This window comes from Bufo bufo, chromosome 1 (genome assembly GCF_905171765.1).
Source record: "Bufo bufo chromosome 1, aBufBuf1.1, whole genome shotgun sequence".
NCBI lineage: Eukaryota > Metazoa > Chordata > Amphibia > Anura > Bufonidae > Bufo > Bufo bufo.
The window spans coordinates 536244789-536264314 of record NC_053389.1 but is presented as its reverse complement, the minus strand read 5'-3'; the positions used below and the strand labels follow the sequence as shown (position 1 = coordinate 536264314).

General features: G+C 45.2%; 1 protein-coding gene across 1 annotated transcript in view; it reads right to left on the bottom strand.

The window, feature by feature from the left end:
- The window catches only part of ALG12 (ALG12 alpha-1,6-mannosyltransferase), a 35721-nt gene extending 16337 nt beyond the window's left edge, over positions 1-19384 (bottom strand). The window contains exons 1-3 of the mRNA XM_040412169.1: positions 18962-19384; positions 18750-18882; positions 315-488 (exon numbers count right to left, since the gene is read on the bottom strand). Coding sequence (XP_040268103.1) covers positions 315-488; positions 18750-18882; positions 18962-19123 — 469 coding nt within the window. The 5' untranslated portion in view covers positions 19124-19384. The remainder of the gene's footprint in view (positions 1-314; positions 489-18749; positions 18883-18961) is intronic.
- Between the last annotated feature and the right edge of the window lie 142 nt (positions 19385-19526).

The window sequence follows — 19526 nt, the reverse complement described above, 5'->3', positions numbered from 1 at the left end:
GGTGCTGCAGGAAAGAAGGATCAGGCAAGTTGGAGTCCGTACGTACGTGATCCTTTGTATCCAAGGGAGCTAAACAGTACCAAAGTCATAGAAGATACAGAGCGATCTGTGAGGTTAGATTCATACGTGCAAATTCTGAGCCATACACAGGGATGGATATAAAGGAGAGACGTCAGCTTTCCTTTGTATGGACTTTTTCTTCTTTCTGGAGCCATTCTTGTGTGCGGCACAGAAAACAGAGAACATTTTGCATGCTGGCAGAATATAACAGAAGCTGTGTAACCACTAAAATGCAATAATAAAACCATACATACCGATAGGGAGAGCTAATATATTAGGGAGGGTGCGAGTGCAATAAAACATCACGTGGAACTGAGTGGCTGTTATCAGGCAGAAATATGTAGACACATGAGCGCCAAACTGCTTCCTCACTTCTTTCTGCAGCTGCCATAGGGCAAAAAGGGCCATCAGACCCAGAGAGGCTCGTACTGTGGATATAAAAGGCAGAAAACAGTCACCCACAACACACTTCATACCTTTAAAGATATTCCTCAGGTTTTTCCAGCATAGCCCGTTAAATGCCAGGGACACAGCGCACCTTTAACCCCTTCACCGCCACAGATATTAGTTATTAAGCCACAATCTACCCTATATCAAATGTGCAATGCTGTGAACTTAGCAAAATGACGATTAGGAGTCAAAATTTCATCCAGTGTGCATTTCGGGAGGAGATCCTCGGCCTCTTCATGCAGACAAAAGGAGCATGATACCATGGTGAGAACAAACATCTGCATGGCAAAGCAGTGGTAGTAAAATGTAGTTACAGAAGTTTTTGTAACAATATTTAGTATATCTGGTTTGCATGTGGCATTAATATATTCATATGTTTTTCTTACGCTTGATTTGCGATGACAATAAAACCTCGCCAAACTATGCAAACTACATAAAATGTGTCACACTTAAAGGGACACTGACAGGCCAAAACAGCATATATAGTTAGATATATGACATTACAGGTCTTATACAGTCTTTTAAAAGCATATAAGTATCCCCCCTGTCCACCTTATAAAGAGCGAAATATAAAGTTTTATAACCTGCTTCTCCGGTCAGCAATCTGCCCAAGGGGCGGCGTTTCATGTGAAAATGCGCCCAGCCAGCCTTCCCAACTGCCGTTTGAAGCCCCGCCCAGCTCATCAATATTCACTTCGCTGGGCGGCGGCTAGAACTCTCCCCAGTCCCGATCCTGCGCCTGCGCAATTCAATCCTCCGGGCATCGTTCATGCCCAATCTTCTGCGCCCCGCCGTGCCGTTAGATCGCGCCTGCGTACACACACCAGCCTGCGTCTTCGAGGCAGCTGCAGCTGGTGTGTGTACGCAGGCGCGATCTAACGGCGGGGCGCAGGCGCAGAAGATTGGGCATGAACGATGCCCGGAGGATTGAATTGCGCAGGCGCAGGATCGGGACTGGGGAGAGTTCTAGCCGCCGCCCAGCGAAGTGAATATTGATGAGCTGGGCGGGGCTTCAAACGGCAGTTGGGAAGGCTGGCTGGGCGCATTTTCACATGAAACGCCGCCCCTTGGGCAGATTGCTGACCGGAGAAGCAGGTTATAAAACTTTATATTTCGCTCTTTATAAGGTGGACAGGGGGGATACTTATATGCTTTTAAAAGACTGTATAAGACCTGTAATGTCATATATCTAACTATATATGCTGTTTTGGCCTGTCAGTGTCCCTTTAACCCTCCTGTTAAGCTTTTCTTGCCAATAAATAGAAGAGGCTGGCTATTCTTGTTCTAAATTGTCAGACTTTTGTAGAATTTAGAACGGCCCAGATTTACTAACGGATCTGTGACACAAATCTAAGTTAAGCTAAATGATGCAAATTTGCAAGGGGTTTCTACACTTTTTATCTGACATGCTCGACAAGAAGGCGAAGCTTGGTAGAAAGTGGCAGAGCTTCACGGGAAAGGGAGTGGGGCCTAGGACACCATTATTTTGCACCAAACTTTCGGCACAATTCAGACTAGGGTTGTTGCGATACCAAAATTTTGATTTGATTTCGATACCATAAAAAAGTATTGCGATACTCTATACAATGCGAAAAAAAAAAACACTAAAAAAGCCACGTGCAGGGCTCCAGACAAAAAAAAATATCAAGGAGCCATTGGCTGCTAACCTGAAAAATTTAGGAGCCAAACTAAAATTTTTAGTCGCCAAACTTAAAATACGGTATAATAAATTAAAAAAACACACGTCTTACCTAGGGTTGTCACGATAACAAAATTTTGACTCGATTTCGATACCATAAAAAAGTATTGCGATACTAGATACCATGTGAAAAAAATAAAACACCAAAAAAGCTGCGTGCATTCCAGATTTTATGGAACGTCTGGAACATAATAGAACAGTCCGATCCTAATTTTTGTTGGGACAAGGTGTCAAAAAAATGGCAAATTGCATTTTTTTTTTTTTCTGCTACGGAGTTCACCGCATAGGAGATATTTTTAAATATTTTAATAGTTCACATTTATTCGGGTGTGGCGATATGTAATTTTTTTTATTGTTTATATATTTTATATGTAAAATTGGGCAAGGGGGTGATTTAAACTTAATATTTTTTTACTTTTTATTTAATACCTATTTACCCCCTTAGTGGCTAGAACCTGGGATCTTTCATCCCTTGTCCTATTCACCCTGATAGAGCTCTATCAGGGTGAATAGGACTTCACACTGTCCCTGCTGCTCTGTGCTCTGTGCACACAGCAGCATGGAGCTTACCATGGCAGCCAGGGCTTCAGTAGCGTCCTGGCTGCCATGGTAACCGATCGGAGCCCCAGGGATTACACTGCTGGGGCTCCGATTGGAACTGCCACCAATGATAATACTTGGGGGCGCACTGCGCCACCAATGAATATCGTTTATGCTTAATACAAACACAGGCTGCCATATCCCATACCCGGCACTCAGCGTCTATGACTGCACGCTGCGATCCGCCGCTATTAACCCCTCAGATGCCGCACCTGAGGGGTTAATAGCGGCGGATCGCAGCGCGCAGTCATAGAGGCTGGGTGCCGGGTATGGGATATGGCCGGCACCCGCAGCCTGCGTTTGTATTAAAGGGACACTGACAGACCCAATAAGCATATTTAGCTATATATATGCATGCATAGGTCTTCTAATGTGTATTAAAAACATATAAGTATAACCCCTGTCCACCTTATAAATACAGCAAAATCATGTTTGATAACCTGACGTGATCGCTATTCTTTCTGCCCAAGGGGCGGCGTTTCAGCTCCACATGGGCGCACACACGCGCCCCAACCGCCGTTTTCAAGCGCCGCCCAGCTCATCAATATTTACTTCGCTGGGCTGCTTCTGCTGTCCCCGACGTTCCGAGATCCCGCGCATGTCCAAAAGAAAGCTATGGGATCTCAGAACGTCGGGGACAGCAGAAGCCGCCCAGCGAAGTGAATATTGATGAGCTGGGCGGTGCTTGAAAACGGTGGTTGGGGCGCGTGTGTGCGCCCATGTGGAGCTGAAACGCCGCCCCTTGGGCAGAAAGAAGAGCGATTACATCAGGTTATCAACCATGATTTTGCTGTATTTATAAGGTGGACAGGGGTTATACTTATATGTTTTTAATACACATTAGAAGACCTATGCATGCATATACAGTTGCAATAAAAAGTATGTGAACCCTTTGGAATGATATGGATTTCTGCACAAATTTTTCATAAAATGTGATCTGATCTTCATCTAAGTCACAACAATAGACAATCACAGTCTTCTTAAACCAATAACACACAAAGAATTAAATGTTACCATTTTGAACACACCATGTAAACATTCACAGTGCAGGTGGAAAAAGTATGTGAACCCCTAGACTAATGACATCTCCAAGAGCTAATTGGAGTGAGGTGTCAGCCAACTGGAGTCCAATCAATGAGATGAGATTGGAGGTGTTGGTTACAGCTGCCCTGCCCTATAAAAAACACACACCAGTTCTGGGTTTGCTTTTCACAAGAAGCATTGCCTGATGTGAATGATGCCTCGCACAAAAGAGCTCTCAGAAGACTGCTGATTAAGAATTGTTGACTTGCATAAAGCTGGAAAGGGTTATAAAAGTATCTCCAAAAGCCTTGCTGTTCATCAGTCCACGGTAAGACAAATTTTCTATAAATAAAGAAAGTTCAGCACTGCTGCTACTCTCCCTAGGAGTGGGCGTCCTGTATAGATGACTGCAAGAGCGCAGCGCAGACTGCTCAATGAGGTGAAGAAGAATCCTAGAGTGTCAGCTAAAGACTTACAAAAGTCTCTGGCATATGCTAACATCCCTGTTAGCGAATCTACGATACGTAAAACACTAAACAAGAATGGATTTCATGGGAGGATACCACAGAGAAGCCACTGCTGTCCAAAAAAACATTGCAGCACATTTACAGTTTGCACAAAAGCACCTGGATGTTCCACAGCAGTACTGGCAAAATATTCTGTGGACAGATGAAACCAAAGTTGAGTTGTTTGGAAGAAACACACAACACTATGTGTGGAGAAAAAGAGGCACAGCACACCAAGATCAAAACCTCATCCCAACTGTGAAGTATGGTGGTGGGGGCATCATGGTTTGGGGCTCCTTTGCTGCATCAGGGCCTGGACGGATTGCTATCATCGAAGGAAAAATGAATTCCCAAGTTTATCAAGACATTTTGCAGGAGAACTTAAGGTCATCTGTCCACCAGCTGAAGCTCAACAGAAGATGGGTGTTGCAACAGGACAACGACCCAAAGCATAGAAGTAAATCAACAACAGAATGGCTTAAACAGAAGAAAATACGCCTTCTAGAGTGGCCCAGTCAGAGTCCTGACCTCAACCCGATTGAGATGCTGTGGCATGACCTCAAGAAAGCGATTCACACCAGACATCCCAAGAATATTGCTGAACTGAAACAGTTCTGTAAAGAGGAATGGTCAAGAATTACTCCTGACCGTTGTGCACGTCTGATCTGAAACTGCAGGAAACGTTTGGTTGAAGTTATTGCTGCCAAAGGAGGTTCAACCAGTTATTAAATCCAAGGGTTCACATACTTTTTCCACCTGCACTGTGAACGTTTACATGGTGTGTTCAATAAAAACATGGAAACATTTAATTCTGTGTGTGTTATTAGTTTAAGCAGACTGTGATTGTCTATTGTTGTGACTTAGATGAAGATCAGATCACATTTTATGACCAATTTGTGCAGAAATCCATATCATTCTAAAGGGTTCACATACTTTTTCTTGCAACTGTATATAGCTAAATATGCTTAATATTTTGGTGTCTTTTTTATCTTTTCACTTTTTATTTAATAACTATTTCTCCCCTTAGGGGCCAGAGCCTGGGATCTTTTAATCTTTAATCCCTTGTCCTATTCACCATAATACTGCTCTATTAGGGTGAATAGGACTTCACATTCTCCCTGCTGCCCTGTGCATAGTGCACACAGCAGCAGGGAGATTACCATGGCAGCCAGGGCTTCAGTAGCGTCCTGGCTGCCATGGTAACCGATCAGAGCCCCAGGATTACACTGCTGGGGCCCCGATCAGAAGCTGCCACTGCACCACCAATGAGGAGGGGAGGGGACCCTGTGGCCACTGCCACCAATGATTTTAATGTAATAAATCTCAGCAGACGTTCTCTTCTTACATCTTTATGCTTATTTTTGGAATAAAAATAAGCATATTGATATAAGAAGAGAACGTCCGCTGAGATTTACTACATACGGTCTGCGCTGCGATTGGACAGCGCTACAGCCAGGGAGAAGGAACGCCCAGGAGAGAAGCTAAAGTCTCCTCCCCATTGCTCCGATAGTAGTAATTAGCATACAGTGCCTGAGGGAACATGAGCGAGCTGACAGCAGCGCAGCCCAGTATCAAAAAAAGGGAATCGATACCGGGACAAAAGTATTGCTTGGGTATCAAAATTTCGATACTTGCAATAACCCTAATTCAGACATAAAAATTTGCCAACCAATAGTTGTACAGTCGTGGCCAAAAGTTTTGAGAATGACACAAATATTAGTTTTCACAAAGTTTGCTGCTAAACTGCTTTTAGATCTTTGTTTCAGTTGTTTCTGTGATGTAGTGAAATATAATTACACGCACTTCATGCGTTTCAAAGGCTTTTATAGACAATTACATGACATTTATGCAAAGAGTCAGTATTTGCAGTGTTGGCCCTTCTTTTTCAGGACCTCTGCAATTCGACTGGGCATGCTCTCAATCAACTTCTGGGCCAATTCCTGACTGATAGCAACCCATTCTTTCATAATCACTTCTTGGAGTTTGTCAGAATTAGTGGGTTTTTGTTTGTCCACCGCCTCTTGAGGATTGACCACAAGTTCTCAATGGGATTAAGATCTGGGGAGTTTCCAGGCAATGGACCCAAAATGTCAACGTTTTGGTCCCAGAGCCACTTAGTTATCACTTTTGCCTTATGGCACGGTGCTCCATCGTGCTGGAAAATGCATTGTTCTTCACCAAACTGTTGTTGGATTGTTGGAAGAAGTTGCTGTTGGAGGGTGTTTTGGTACCATTCTTTATTCATGGCTGTGTTTTTGGGCAAAATTGTGAGTGAGCCCACTCCCTTGGATGAGAAGCAACCCCACACATGAATGGTCTTAGGATGCTTTACTGTTGGCATGACACAGGACTGATGGTAGCGCTCACCTTTTCTTCTCCGGACAAGCCTTTTTCCAGATGCCCCAAACAATCGGAAAGTGGCTTCATCGGAGAATATGACTTTGCCCCAGTCCTCAGCAGTCCATTCACCATACTTTCTGCAGAAGATCAATCTGTCCCTGATGTTTTTTTTGGAGAGAAGTGGCTTCTTTGCTGCCCTTCTTGACACCAGGCCATCTTCCAAAAGTCTTCGCCTCACTGTGCGTGCAGATGCGCTCACACCTGCCTACTGCCATTCCTGAGCAAGCTCTGCACTGGTGGCACTCCGATCTCACAGCTGAATCCTCTTTAGGAGACGATCCTGGCGCTTGCTGGACTTTCTTGGACTCCCTGAAGCCTTCTTAACAAGAATTGAACCTCTTTCCTTGAAGTTCTTGATGATCCTATAAATTGTTGACTGAGGTGCAATCTTAGTAGCCACAATATCCTTGCCTGTGAAGCCATTTTTATGCAACGCAATGATGGCTGCACGCGTTTCTTTGCAGGTCACCATGGTTAACAATGGAAGAACAATGATTTCAAGCATCACCCTCCTTTTAACATGTCAAGTCTGCCATTTTAACCCAATCAGCCTGACATAATGATCTCCAGCCTTGTGCTCGTCAACATTCTCACCTGAGTTAACAAGACGATTACTGAAATGATCTCAGCAGGTCCTTTAATGACAGCAATGAAATGCAGTGGAAAGTTTTTTTGGGATTAAGTTAATTTTCATGGCAAAGAAGGACTATGCAATTCATCTGATCACTCTTCATAACATTCTGGAGTATATGCAAATTGCTATTATAAAAACTTAAGCAGCAACTTTTCCAATATTTATGTAATTCTCAAAACTTTTGGCCACGACTGTAGACAGTGTCTATCCCTGCACCACATTTCTCATGCAGCCTGAGCCCCTGTGATAAATCTGGTGCAGGTCTACATAGCCTGTCTAAAGGTGCATTTACATGTGCTGATGGAACAGCAGCGCTCCAGATGACGACCAAAACGGTCGCCAATGTGCCTTAAAATTTGCAGATGGCGACAAGACTTTTTAGCCTTGTCGCGATTTGCGACAGGGCTTCCGCGCTGTAGCTGAATATTGCGGCGGGGCACGGGAGCCCATAATTCCTTGCCCAGCCGCTATCACCTACGCTGTCATAGGCTACAGGCCTGAGGCCTATTTGATAGCGAAATCCTAGCGCAGGTGGGCGCGATGATGTCATCACGCCCACCTGTACCGGGACGAACGGCAGTGGGGGTGTGCGCGTCTGCTTCGCACCAACCCGGGCCATACCAGCAGCTAGTGAGCGCAAGCAAAAGGACACAGGTGAGTATAAGATTTTAACTTTTTAATTTTTGTGCCAACATTACTGACCGGAAGGGGGGCACTGGGGGCGGACATTACTCGCCGGAGGGGCGGGGGGGGGGGGACAGTGTGGGGGGAAATTACTACTGTGGAGCATATTACTACTGTGGGGGCAGTAATTACTATGTGTGTGGAAATCACTATATGGGGGCAGTGTGGGAGAAAATTACTACGCGAGGACAGTGAGGGGGGAAGTTACTACTGTGCGGGCAGTGTGGGGGGGAAATCACTATGTGAGGACAGTGTGGGGGGAAATTACTACTGTGGAGCATATTACTACTGTGGGGGCAGTAATTACTATGTGTGTGGAAATCACTATATGGGGGCAGTGTGGGAGAAAATTACTACGCGAGGACAGTGAGGGGGGAAGTTACTACTGTGCGGGCAGTGTGGGGGGGAAATCACTATGTGAGGGCAGTGTGGGGGGAAATTACTACTGTGGAGCATATTTCTACTGTGGGGGAGTAATTACTATGTGTGTGGAAATCACTATATGGGGGCAGTGTGGGAGAAAATTACTACGCGAGGACAGTGAGGGGGGAAGTTACTACTGTGCGGGCAGTGTGGGGGGGAAATCACTATGTGAGGACAGTGTGGGGGGAAATTACTACTGTGGAGCATATTACTACTGTGGGGGCAGTAATTACTATGTGTGTGGAAATCACTATATGGGGGCAGTGTGGGAGAAAATTACTACGCGAGGACAGTGAGGGGGGAAGTTACTACTGTGCGGGCAGTGTGGGGGGAAATCACTATGTGAGGGCAGTGTGGGGGGGAATTAATCTAAGGTTTTATTATTATTACTGGGGGCACCCTAGGTGGCATTTATAATTGAGGTAGACACTATAGGGACATTATTTCTACTGGGGTCACTATTTTTTCAGCACTATAGTACCTGGGGCATTGGGGGGCACAATGGGCAGAATATTGGGGTGGCAGCAGGATGACAGTGTCGGGGCAACAGGATGGGAGGGGGGGGGTGTTGATGGAAAAATTTTGAAATCTAACGCGTCTGTAACAAACTCTGTAGAGACGAGATGCGGCTGAAAGAATTTGTCATGGAGGTCTGGGTCAAATGGATTAGAAGAGGAAACAGAACATGTCACTGGATGTAAGACGTATGTGGTGCTGTATTCTCCTATATGTAGAGCTGGCTCACTACTGTGACCTGCGTCTCATCTTCTCCAAGTCTTTTTTTAATTATATGTATTTTTAATTTGGTGACTAAAAATGTAATTTGGCTCCTAAATTTTTCAGTTCAGCCAATGGCTCCTGTTTATTTTTAAATCTGGAGCACTAAACAGGTAATTATCAGGAAAGTGCCAGAGTAAAGAGCTACATTTACATACAGCAATCACCTCCTCTGTATGAGGATGAGTATCTTCAATGATACTTTCACCTGATGAACGAAGGTTTGCTCCCTCACCGAGTGATCTGTGGCACCTTTATACGGGAAGATTATTGGGAACGAGCATTCGTACCCTTAAAGGGGTTCTCTGGGAATCAAAAAAATACTTAAATACTACTTTATTATAATACTACTTTATTATAAATATATTCCCAAATACCTTTCATTAGTTACAATGGCTTGTTTTGTCTAGGAAACAATCATCGTAGGAAATAAAATGGCTGCTGTCCTATTACCACACACAAAACCTATCCTACTCACACATGAGGACAAGTTACTTCACAACACTGAGCTAAAGAGCTGCCTCATCCTCCTCTCTGCTCTGCTGGTCAGGGATTATGGTCCTGAAGATAGATGATAAGATCTTCAGCTGAATCTCTGTAGGAATGGAGCTAATGAAGAGACATGAAGTACATACAGCCAGGGCCATAAATATTGGGACATCGATACAATTCTAACTTCTTTGGCTCTATATGCCACCACAATGGATTTGAAATGAAACAAACAAGATGTGCTTTAACTGCAGACTGTCAGCTTTAATTTGAGGGTATTTACATCCAAATCAGGTGAACGGTGTAGGAATTACAACAGTTTGCATATGTGCCTCCCACTTGTTAAGGGACCAAAAGTAATGGGACAGAATAATAATCATAAATCAAACTTTCACTTTTTAATACTGGGTTGCAAATCCTTAGCAGTCAATTACAGCCTGAAGTCTGGAACGCATAGACATCACCAGACGCTGGGTTTCATCCCTGGTGATGCTCTGCCAGGCCTCTACTGCAACTGTCTTCAGTTCCTGCTTGTTCTTGGGGCATTTTCCCTTCAGTTTTGTCTTCAAGTGAAATGCATGCTCAATCGGATTCAGGTCAGGTGATTGACTTGGCCATTGCATAACATTCCACTTCTTTCCCTTAACCACTTGCCGCAACTGTAACGCCGAAAGGCGTCATCGCGGCGGCTCCCCCAGGCTACGCTAACGCCAATAGGCGTCATCTCGCGTGAGCCGAGATTTCCTGTGAACGCGCGCACACAGGCGCGCGCGCTCACAGGAACGGAAGGTAAGAGAGTTGATCTCCAGCCTGCCAGCGGCGATCGTTCGCTGGCAGGCTGGAGATGTGTTTTTTTTAACCCCTAACAGGTATATTAGACGCTGTTTTGATAACAGCGTCTAATATACCTGCTACCTGGTCCTCTGGTGGTCCCCTTTGTTTGGATCGACCACCAGAGGACACAGGTAGCTCAGTAAAGTCCCACCAAGCACCACTACACTACACTACACCCCCCCCCGTCACTTATTAACCCCTTAGTAGCCCCTGATCACCCCATTTAGACTCCCTGATCACCCCCCTGTCATTGATTACCCCCCTGTCATTGATTACCCCCCTGTAAAGCTCCATTCAGACGTCCGCATGATTTTTACGGATCCACTGATAGATGGATCGGATCCGCAAAACGCATCCGGACGTCTGAATGAAGCCTTACAGGGGCGTGATCAATGACTGTGGTTATCACCCCATATAGACTCCCTGATCACCCCCCTGTCATTGATTACACCCCTGTCATTGATCAACCCCCTGTAAAGCTCCATTCAGATGTCCGCATGATTTTTACGGATGCACTGATAGATGGATCGGATCCGCAAAACGCATCCGGACGTCTGAATGAAGCCTTACAGGGGCATGATCAATGACTGTGGTGATCACCCCATATAGACTCCCTGATCACCCCCCTGTAAAGCTCCATTCAGATGTCCGCATGATTTTTACGGATGCACTGATAGATGGATCGGATCCGCAAAACGCATCCGGACGTCTGAATGAAGCCTTACAGGGGCATGATCAATGACTGTGGTGATCACCCCATATAGACTCCCTGATCACCCCCCTGTAAAGCTCCATTCAGATGTCCGCATGATTTTTACGGATGCACTGATAGATGGATCGGATCCGCAAAACGCATCCGGACGTCTGAATGAAGCCTTACAGGGGCATGATCAATGACTGTGGTGATCACCCCATATAGACTCCCTGATCACCCCCCTGTAAAGCTCCATTCAGATGTCCGCATGATTTTTACGGATGCACTGATAGATGGATCGGATCCGCAAAACGCATCCGGACGTCTGAATGAAGCCTTACAGGGGCATGATCAATGACTGTGGTGATCACCCCATATAGACTCCCTGATCACCCCCCTGTCATTGATTACCCCCCTGTCATTGATTACCCCCCTGTAAAGCTCCATTCAGACGTCCGCATGATTTTTACGGATCCACTGATAGATGGATCGGATCCGCAAAACGCATCCGGACGTCTGAATGAAGCCTTACAGGGGCGTGATCAATGACTGTGGTGATCACCCCATATAGACTCCCTGATCACCCCCCTGTCATTGATTACCCCCCTGTAAAGCTCCATTCAGACGTCCGCATGATTTTTACGGATCCACTGATAGATGGATCGGATCCGCAAAACGCACCTGGACGTCTGAATGAAGCCTTACAGGGGCATGATCAATGACTGTGGTGATCACCCCATATAGACTCCCTGATCACCCCCCTGTCATTGATTACCCCCCTGTAAAGCTCCATTCAGATGTCCGCATGATTTTTACGGATGCACTGATAAATGGATCGGATCCGCAAAACGCATACGGACGTCTGAATGAAGCCTTACACGGGCGTGATCAATGACTGTGGTGATCACCCCATATAGACTCCCTGATCACCCCCCTGTCATTGATTACCCCCCTGTAAAGCTCCATTCAGACGTCCGCATGATTTTTACGGATGCACTGATAGATGGATCGGATCCGCAAAACGCATACGGACGTCTGAATGAAGCCTTACACGGGCGTGATCAATGACTGTGGTTATCACCCCATATAGACTCCCTGATCACCCCCCTGTCATTGATCACCCCCCTGTCATTGATCACCCCCCTGTCATTGATCACCCCCCTGTCATTGATCACCCCTCTGTAAGGCTCCATTCAGACATTTTTTTGGCCCAAGTTAGCGGAATTATTATTTTTTTTTTCTTACAAAGTCTCATATTCCACTAACTTGTGTCAAAAAATAAAATCTCACATGAACTCACCATACCCCTCACGGAAACCAAATGCGTAAAATTTTTTAGACATTTATATTCCAGACTTCTTCTCACGCTTTAGGGCCCCTAGAATGCCAGGGCAGTATAAATACCCCACATGTGACCCCATTTCGGAAAGAAGACACCCCCAGGTATTCCGTGAGGGGCATATTGAGTCCATAAAAGATTGAAATTTTTGTCCCAAGTTAGCGGAACGGAAGACTTTGTGAGAAAAAAATTAAAAATATCAATTTCCGCTAACTTGTGCCAAAAAAAAAAAATTTCTATGAACTCGCCATGCCCCTCATTGAATACCTTGGGGTGTCTTCTTTCCAAAATGGGGTCACATGTGGGGTATTTATACTGCCCTGGCATTCTAGGGGCCCCAAAGCGTGAGAAGAAGTCTGGTATCCAAATGTCTAAAAATGCCCTCCTAAAAGGAATTTGGGCACCTTTGCGCATCTAGGCTGCAAAAAAGTGTCACACATCTGGTATCGCCGTACTCAGGAGAAGTTGGGGAATGTGTTTTGGGGTGTCATTTTACATATACCCATGCTGGGTGAGAGAAATATCTTGGTCAAATGCCAACTTTGTATAAAAAAATGGGAAAAGTTGTCTTTTGCCAAGATATTTCTCTCACCCAGCAAGGGTATATGTAAAATGACACCCCAAAACACATTCCCCAACTTCTCCTGAATACGGCGATACCACATGTGTGACACTTTTTTGCAGCCTAGGTGGGCAAAGGGGCCCATATTCCAAAGAGCACCTTTAGGATTTCACAGGTCATTTACCTACTTACCACACATTTGGGCCCCTGGAAAATGCCAGGGCAGTATAACTACCCCACAAGTGACCCCATTTTGGAAAGAAGACACCCCAAGGTATTCCGTGAGGGGCATGGCGAGTTCCTAGAATTTTTTATTTTTTGTCACAAGTTAGTGGAAAATGATTATTTTTTTTTTTTTTTTTTTTTTCATACAAAGTCTCATATTCCACTAACTTGTGACAAAAAATAAAAACTTCCATGAACTCACTATGCCCATCAGCGAATACCTTGGGGTCTCTTCTTTCCAAAATGGGGTCACTTGTGGGGTAGTTATACTGCCCTGGCATTCTAGGGGCCCAAATGTGTGGTAAGGAGTTTGAAATCAAATTCTGTAAAAAATGACCTGTGAAATCCGAAAGGTGCTCTTTGGAATATGGGCCCCTTTGCCCACCTAGGCTGCAAAAAAGTGTCACACATCTGGTATCCCCGTACTCAGGAGAAGGTGGGGAATGTGTTTTGGGGTGTCATTTTACATATACCCCTGCTGGGTGAGAGAAATATCTTGGCAAAAGACAACTTTTCCATTTTTTTATACAAAGTTGGCATTTGACCAAGATATTTCTCTCACCCAGCATTGGTATATGTAAAATGACACCCCAAAACACATTCCTCAACTTCTCCTGAATACAGAGATACCAGATGTGTGACACTTTTTTGCAGCCTAGGTGGGCAAAGGGGCCCATATTCCAAAGAGCACCTTTCGGATTTCACAGGTCATTTTTTACAGAATTTGATTTCAAACTCCTTACCACACATTCGGGCCCCTAGAATGCCAGGGCAGTATAACTACCCCACAAGTGACCCCATTTTGGAAAGAAGAGACCCCAAGGTATTCGCTGATGGGCATAGTGAGTTCATGGAAGTTTTTATTTTTTGTCACAAGTTAGTGGAATATGAGACTTTGTATGAAAAAAAAAAAAAAAAAAAAAAATCAGCATTTTCCACTAACTTGTGACAAAAAATAAAAAATTCTAGGAACTTGCCATGCCCCTCACGGAATACCTTGGGGTGTCTTCTTTCCAAAATGGGGTCACTTGTGGGGTAGTTATACTGCCCTGGCATTCTAGGGGCCCGAATGTGTGGTAAGGAGTTTGAAATCAAATTCTGTAAAAAATGACCTGTGAAATCCGAAAGGTGCTCTTTGGAATATGGGCCCCTTTGCCCACCTAGGCTGCAAAAAAGTGTCACACATCTGGTATTGCCGTACTCAGGAGAAGGTGGGGAATGTGTTTTGGGGTGTCATTTTACATATACCCATGCTGGGTGAGAGAAATATCTTGGCAAAAGACAACTTTTCCCATTTTTTTATACAAAGTTGGCATTTGACCAAGATATTTATCTCACCCAGCATGGGTATATGTAAAAAGACACCCCAAAACACATTCCTCAACTTCTCCTGAATACAGAGATACCAGATGTGTGACACTTTTTTGCAGCCTAGGTGGGCAAAGGGGCCCATATTCCAAAGAGCACCTTTCGGATTTCACTCGTCATTTTTTACAGAATTTGATTTCAAACTCCTTACCACACATTTGGGCCCCTAGAATGCCAGGGCAGTATAACTACCCCACAAGTGACCCCATTTTGGAAAGAAGAGACCCCAAGGTATTTCGTGATGGGCATAGTGAGTTCATAGAAGTTTTTATTTTTTGTCACAAGTTAGTGAAATATGAGACTTTGTAAGAAAAAAAAAAAAAAAAAAAAAAAATCATCATTTTCCGCTAACTTGTGACAAAAAATAAAAAGTTCTATGAACTCACTATGCCCATCAGCGAATACCTTAGGGTGTGTACTTTCCGAAATGGGGTCATTTGTGGGGTGTTTGTACTGTCAGGGCATTGTAGAACCTCAGGAAACATGACAGGTGCTCAGAAAGTCAGAGCTGCTTCAAAAAGCGGAAATTCACATTTTTGTACCATAGTTTGTAAACGCTATAACTTTTACCCAAACCATTTTTTTTTTACCCAAACATTTTTTTTTTATCAAAGACATGTAGAACTATAAATTTAGAGCAAAATTTCTATATGGATCTCGTTTTTTTTGCAAAATTTTACAACTGAAAGTGAAAAATGTCATTTTTTTGCAAAAAAATCGTTAAATTTCGATTAATAACAAAAAAAGTAAAAATGTCAGCAGCAATGAAATACCACCAAATGAAAGCTCTATTAGTGAGAAGAAAAGGAGGTAAAATTCATTTGGGTGGTAAGTTGCATGACCGAGCAATAAACGGTGAAAGTAGTGTAGTGCCGATTTGTAAAAAAGGGCCTGGTCTTTAGGGGGGTATAAACCTGTGGTCCTTAAGTGGTTAAAAAACTGTTTGGTTGCTTTTGCAGTATGTTTTGGGTCATTGTCCATCTGCACTGTGAAGCGCCGTCCAATGAGTGCTGAAGCATTTGGCTGAATAGGAGCAGATAATATTTCCCGAAACACTTCAGAATTAATCCTGCTGCTTTTGTCAGCAGCCACATCATCAATAAATACAAGAGAACCAATTCCATTGGCAGCCATACATGCCCACGCCATGACACTACCACCACCATGCTTCACTGATGAGGTGGTATGCTTAGGATCATGAGCAGTTCCTTTCCTTCTCCATACTCTTCTCTTCCCATCCCTCTGGTACAAGTTGCTCTTGGTCTCATCTGTCCATAGGATGTTGTTCCAGAACTGTGAAGGCTTTTTTAGATGTCGTTTGGCAAACTCTAATCTAGCCTTCCTTTTTTTGAGGCTCACCAATGGTTTACATCTTGTGGTGAACCCTCTGTATTCACTCTGGTGAAGTCTTCTCTTGATTGTTGACTTTGACACAGATACACCTACCTCCTGGAGAGAGTTCTTGATCTGGCCAACTGTTGTGAACGGTGTGTTCTTCACCAGTGAGAGAATTCTTCGATCATCCACCACAGTTGTTTTCCATGGTCTTCCGGTGTTGCTGAGCTCACCGATGTGTTCCTTCTTTTTAAGGATGTTCCAAACAGTTGTTTTGGCCACGCCTAATGTTTTTTGCTATCTCTCTGATGGGTTTGTTTAGTTATTTCAGCCTAATGATGGCTTGCTTCACTGATAGTGACAGCTCTTTGGATCTCATCTTGAGAGTTGACAGCAACAGATTCCAAATGCAAATAGCACACTTGAAATGAACTCTGGACCTTTTATCTGCTCATTGTAATTGGGATAATGAGGGAATAACACACACCTGGCCATGGAACAGCTGAGAAGCCAATTGTCCCATTACTTTTGGTCCCTTAACAAGTTGGAGGCACATATGCAAACTGTTGTAATTCCTACACCGTTCACCTGATTTTGATCTAAATACCCTCAAATTAAAGCTGACAGTCTGCAGTTAAAGCACATCTTGTTCTTTTTATTTCAAATCCATTGTGGTGGTGTATAGAGCCAAAAATGTTAGAATTGTGTTGATGTCCCAATATTTATGGACCTGGCTGTAGAAGAGGGTGGGGATGTGGCTAATGAGCAGCAGCACTTGTATGCAGTCTCCATTAGGCATGGTCTACACGACGACAATAAGTCGCGCGACACATGTTGCAGTGTAGTTGTGCCCTATGTGTCGCGCGACATTAAAGGGAACCTGTCACCTACAAAAACCATCCCAAGCCGCCAGCAGTATCTGACAGTAGCCAGCAGCGTGTTTCCGATGATAATTTCCTGAAGGCCGATGCGGCTAAAGCTCAGAAAACTTTCTTTAATCCCCTGCCGCCGCGCTTCTCTAGTCATGCTCGAAGTTAAGGGGGCAGCGGCTTCCTTGCTTCAAGTCAAGATAACCAGGCCCCCTTCCCTGCCCCTTTGCTGTGACTGACAGTCGGCAGTTTGGCTGGCTTTGCCGAACTCTCTGCATATGCGCTGTCAGTCACAGCGAAGGGGCAAGGAAGGGGGCCTGGTTATCTTGACTTGAAGCAAGGAGGCCGCTGCCCCCTTAACTTCGAGCATGACTAGAGAAGCACACAGACAGGGGATAAAAACATTTTCCGAGCTTTAGCTGCATCGGCCTTCAGGAAGAAAATTATTGTCAGAAACACGCTGCTGGCTACTGTCAGGTACTGCTGGCGGCTTGGGATGGTTTTTGGAGGTGACAGGTTCCCTTTAATGTCGCGCGACAATTTTTATAATGGTAGTCTATGGTGTCGGACTGCGACATACTGCAACAGTCGCAGAAAAATCTATCTTGAATGGGTTCTTAGCGACTGTCGTGTCGCAGTGCCATTATAAAAATTGTCACGCGACAAATGTCGTCATGTAGTGCTAGCTTTACCAGTCTGTCCTGTCCATCCTCTCTGTACTTCATGTCTCCTCATAAACTCCATTTTTTACAGAGATTCAGCTGAAGATCTTATCATCTCTATTCAGGATCATAATCCCTGACAAGTAGAGCAGAGAGGAGGATGAGACAGCGCTTTAGCTCAGTGTTGTGAAGTAACTTGTGCTGCTCTGTGATTAGGACAGGTTGTGTGTGTACTAATAGGACGTTGGCTCTTTAAAGGGGTTATCCTGGGCTAACAAATGTCCCCCATATGCCTGGGCCCCTCACAATGAATCTAACTTACACCTGGCTCCCCGCGCCACTGCTGCTTCTCCCCGTGCGCAGGAAGCCTGGTAAGTAGATTCATTGTGAGGGGCCCGGCCTATGGGGGGGATTTAATAGTCTTGGATAACCCCTTTAATTATTGCTCCCTAGACAAAACGAGCCATTATAACTAATGAAATGTATTTGGGAATATATTTATGATGAAGTAATATTTAAATTTTTATTTTCTTTATTCCCAGAGAACCCCTTTAAGCTTATGCCATCTTTACGATTAGTGAATCTGGACCAATGTGCGTCTGCATTCTTCTTTACAATAATCAGAATCGCTGGGGGAACTGAGGGTCCATTCACACGTCCGCAATTCTGTTCCACATTTCCGTTCCCGAAAAAAAATAGAACATGCCCTATTCTTGTTCACAATTGCGGACAAGAATAGGCATATTCTATTAGTACCGGCGATGTGCGGTCCGCAAAATGCGGAACGCACGTTGCCGGTGTCCGTGTTTTGCTGCTCCGTAAAACACACACGAATGTGTGAATGGAGCCTTAAGGTGGAGGTCCCACACAACCTCAATTCTCTAACAATGGAGTTGCAGAAACCTCATTCACTGGCATAAGATGTGGCTTCTTACATCATGAGAAGATGGATGCAGACGTCACCAGGGGACCCTGAAGGGACCTAGACCAGATACTGAAGATTCTGGACGTTCTTCAGCTTTGGATCCCTTGGGTGAGAAGCGGGTTCCTAAATGTTTTGAACATAAAAAACTGAGCTGCATTAGATAAAAATCCGGCACGCCGCCCGGTCCATACCTAGGAGCTGCGAGTAGAGCCTGTCCACCTGTAGGCGGGAGAGGAGGTGGACGCCGGGGGCAGACAGCGCGCTGATGAGGAGCGGCCCGAGGAACGATCTGGGGACGACCCCCGGGAACTGCTGATGGTCGTACTGTCCGGGAAACAAACACATGGTACATAGAGCGCCACTGCCAGGGACCACCCAACTCCCCGTGCCAGGCGGGGGTTACCTTGTCCAGGTCCAGCCTGTGGTACAGCACATCATGGCACGCCTGCAGACTGAAGCTCTCCTCCACCTTGGTGAATGGACAGGCAATGAGATGCACAGCCGCCACGGACACGAACAGGAGCAGCAGGAGAACTTGTCTCCTGGAGCCCCTCTTCACCGCCATGTTGGACGGCAAGACACTAGACAGACACGCCCCCTTGGCAAGGTGGTATTTACCACACCATTTTGCCTTATGTCATAGCGCCCCCTGCTGGACAGGAATGGCAGCTGCGACCCCCGTCCATGACAATGACGCAATGTATGTGCACAGTTCCCTCCCTGCGCCCCTCGTAGCGGTGAGCATGTTAGCTAGTGCCGCAGCGGCGCTTCTATCTCTATTCCCCGGCTCAAGCGGTTCAGTGACAGCTATAAGCGCGCAGTGCATGCTGGGGCGGCCAGTTCCGCACTCCACACTGACATCATCTCAGTACGCGTGGGGAGCCGATTGGCCCGAGCGTGGCGAACGCCCATTGGTCCACATCCTGACTGACTAGAAGAGCCAGCCAATCAGGGGACGCGGGCAGGAC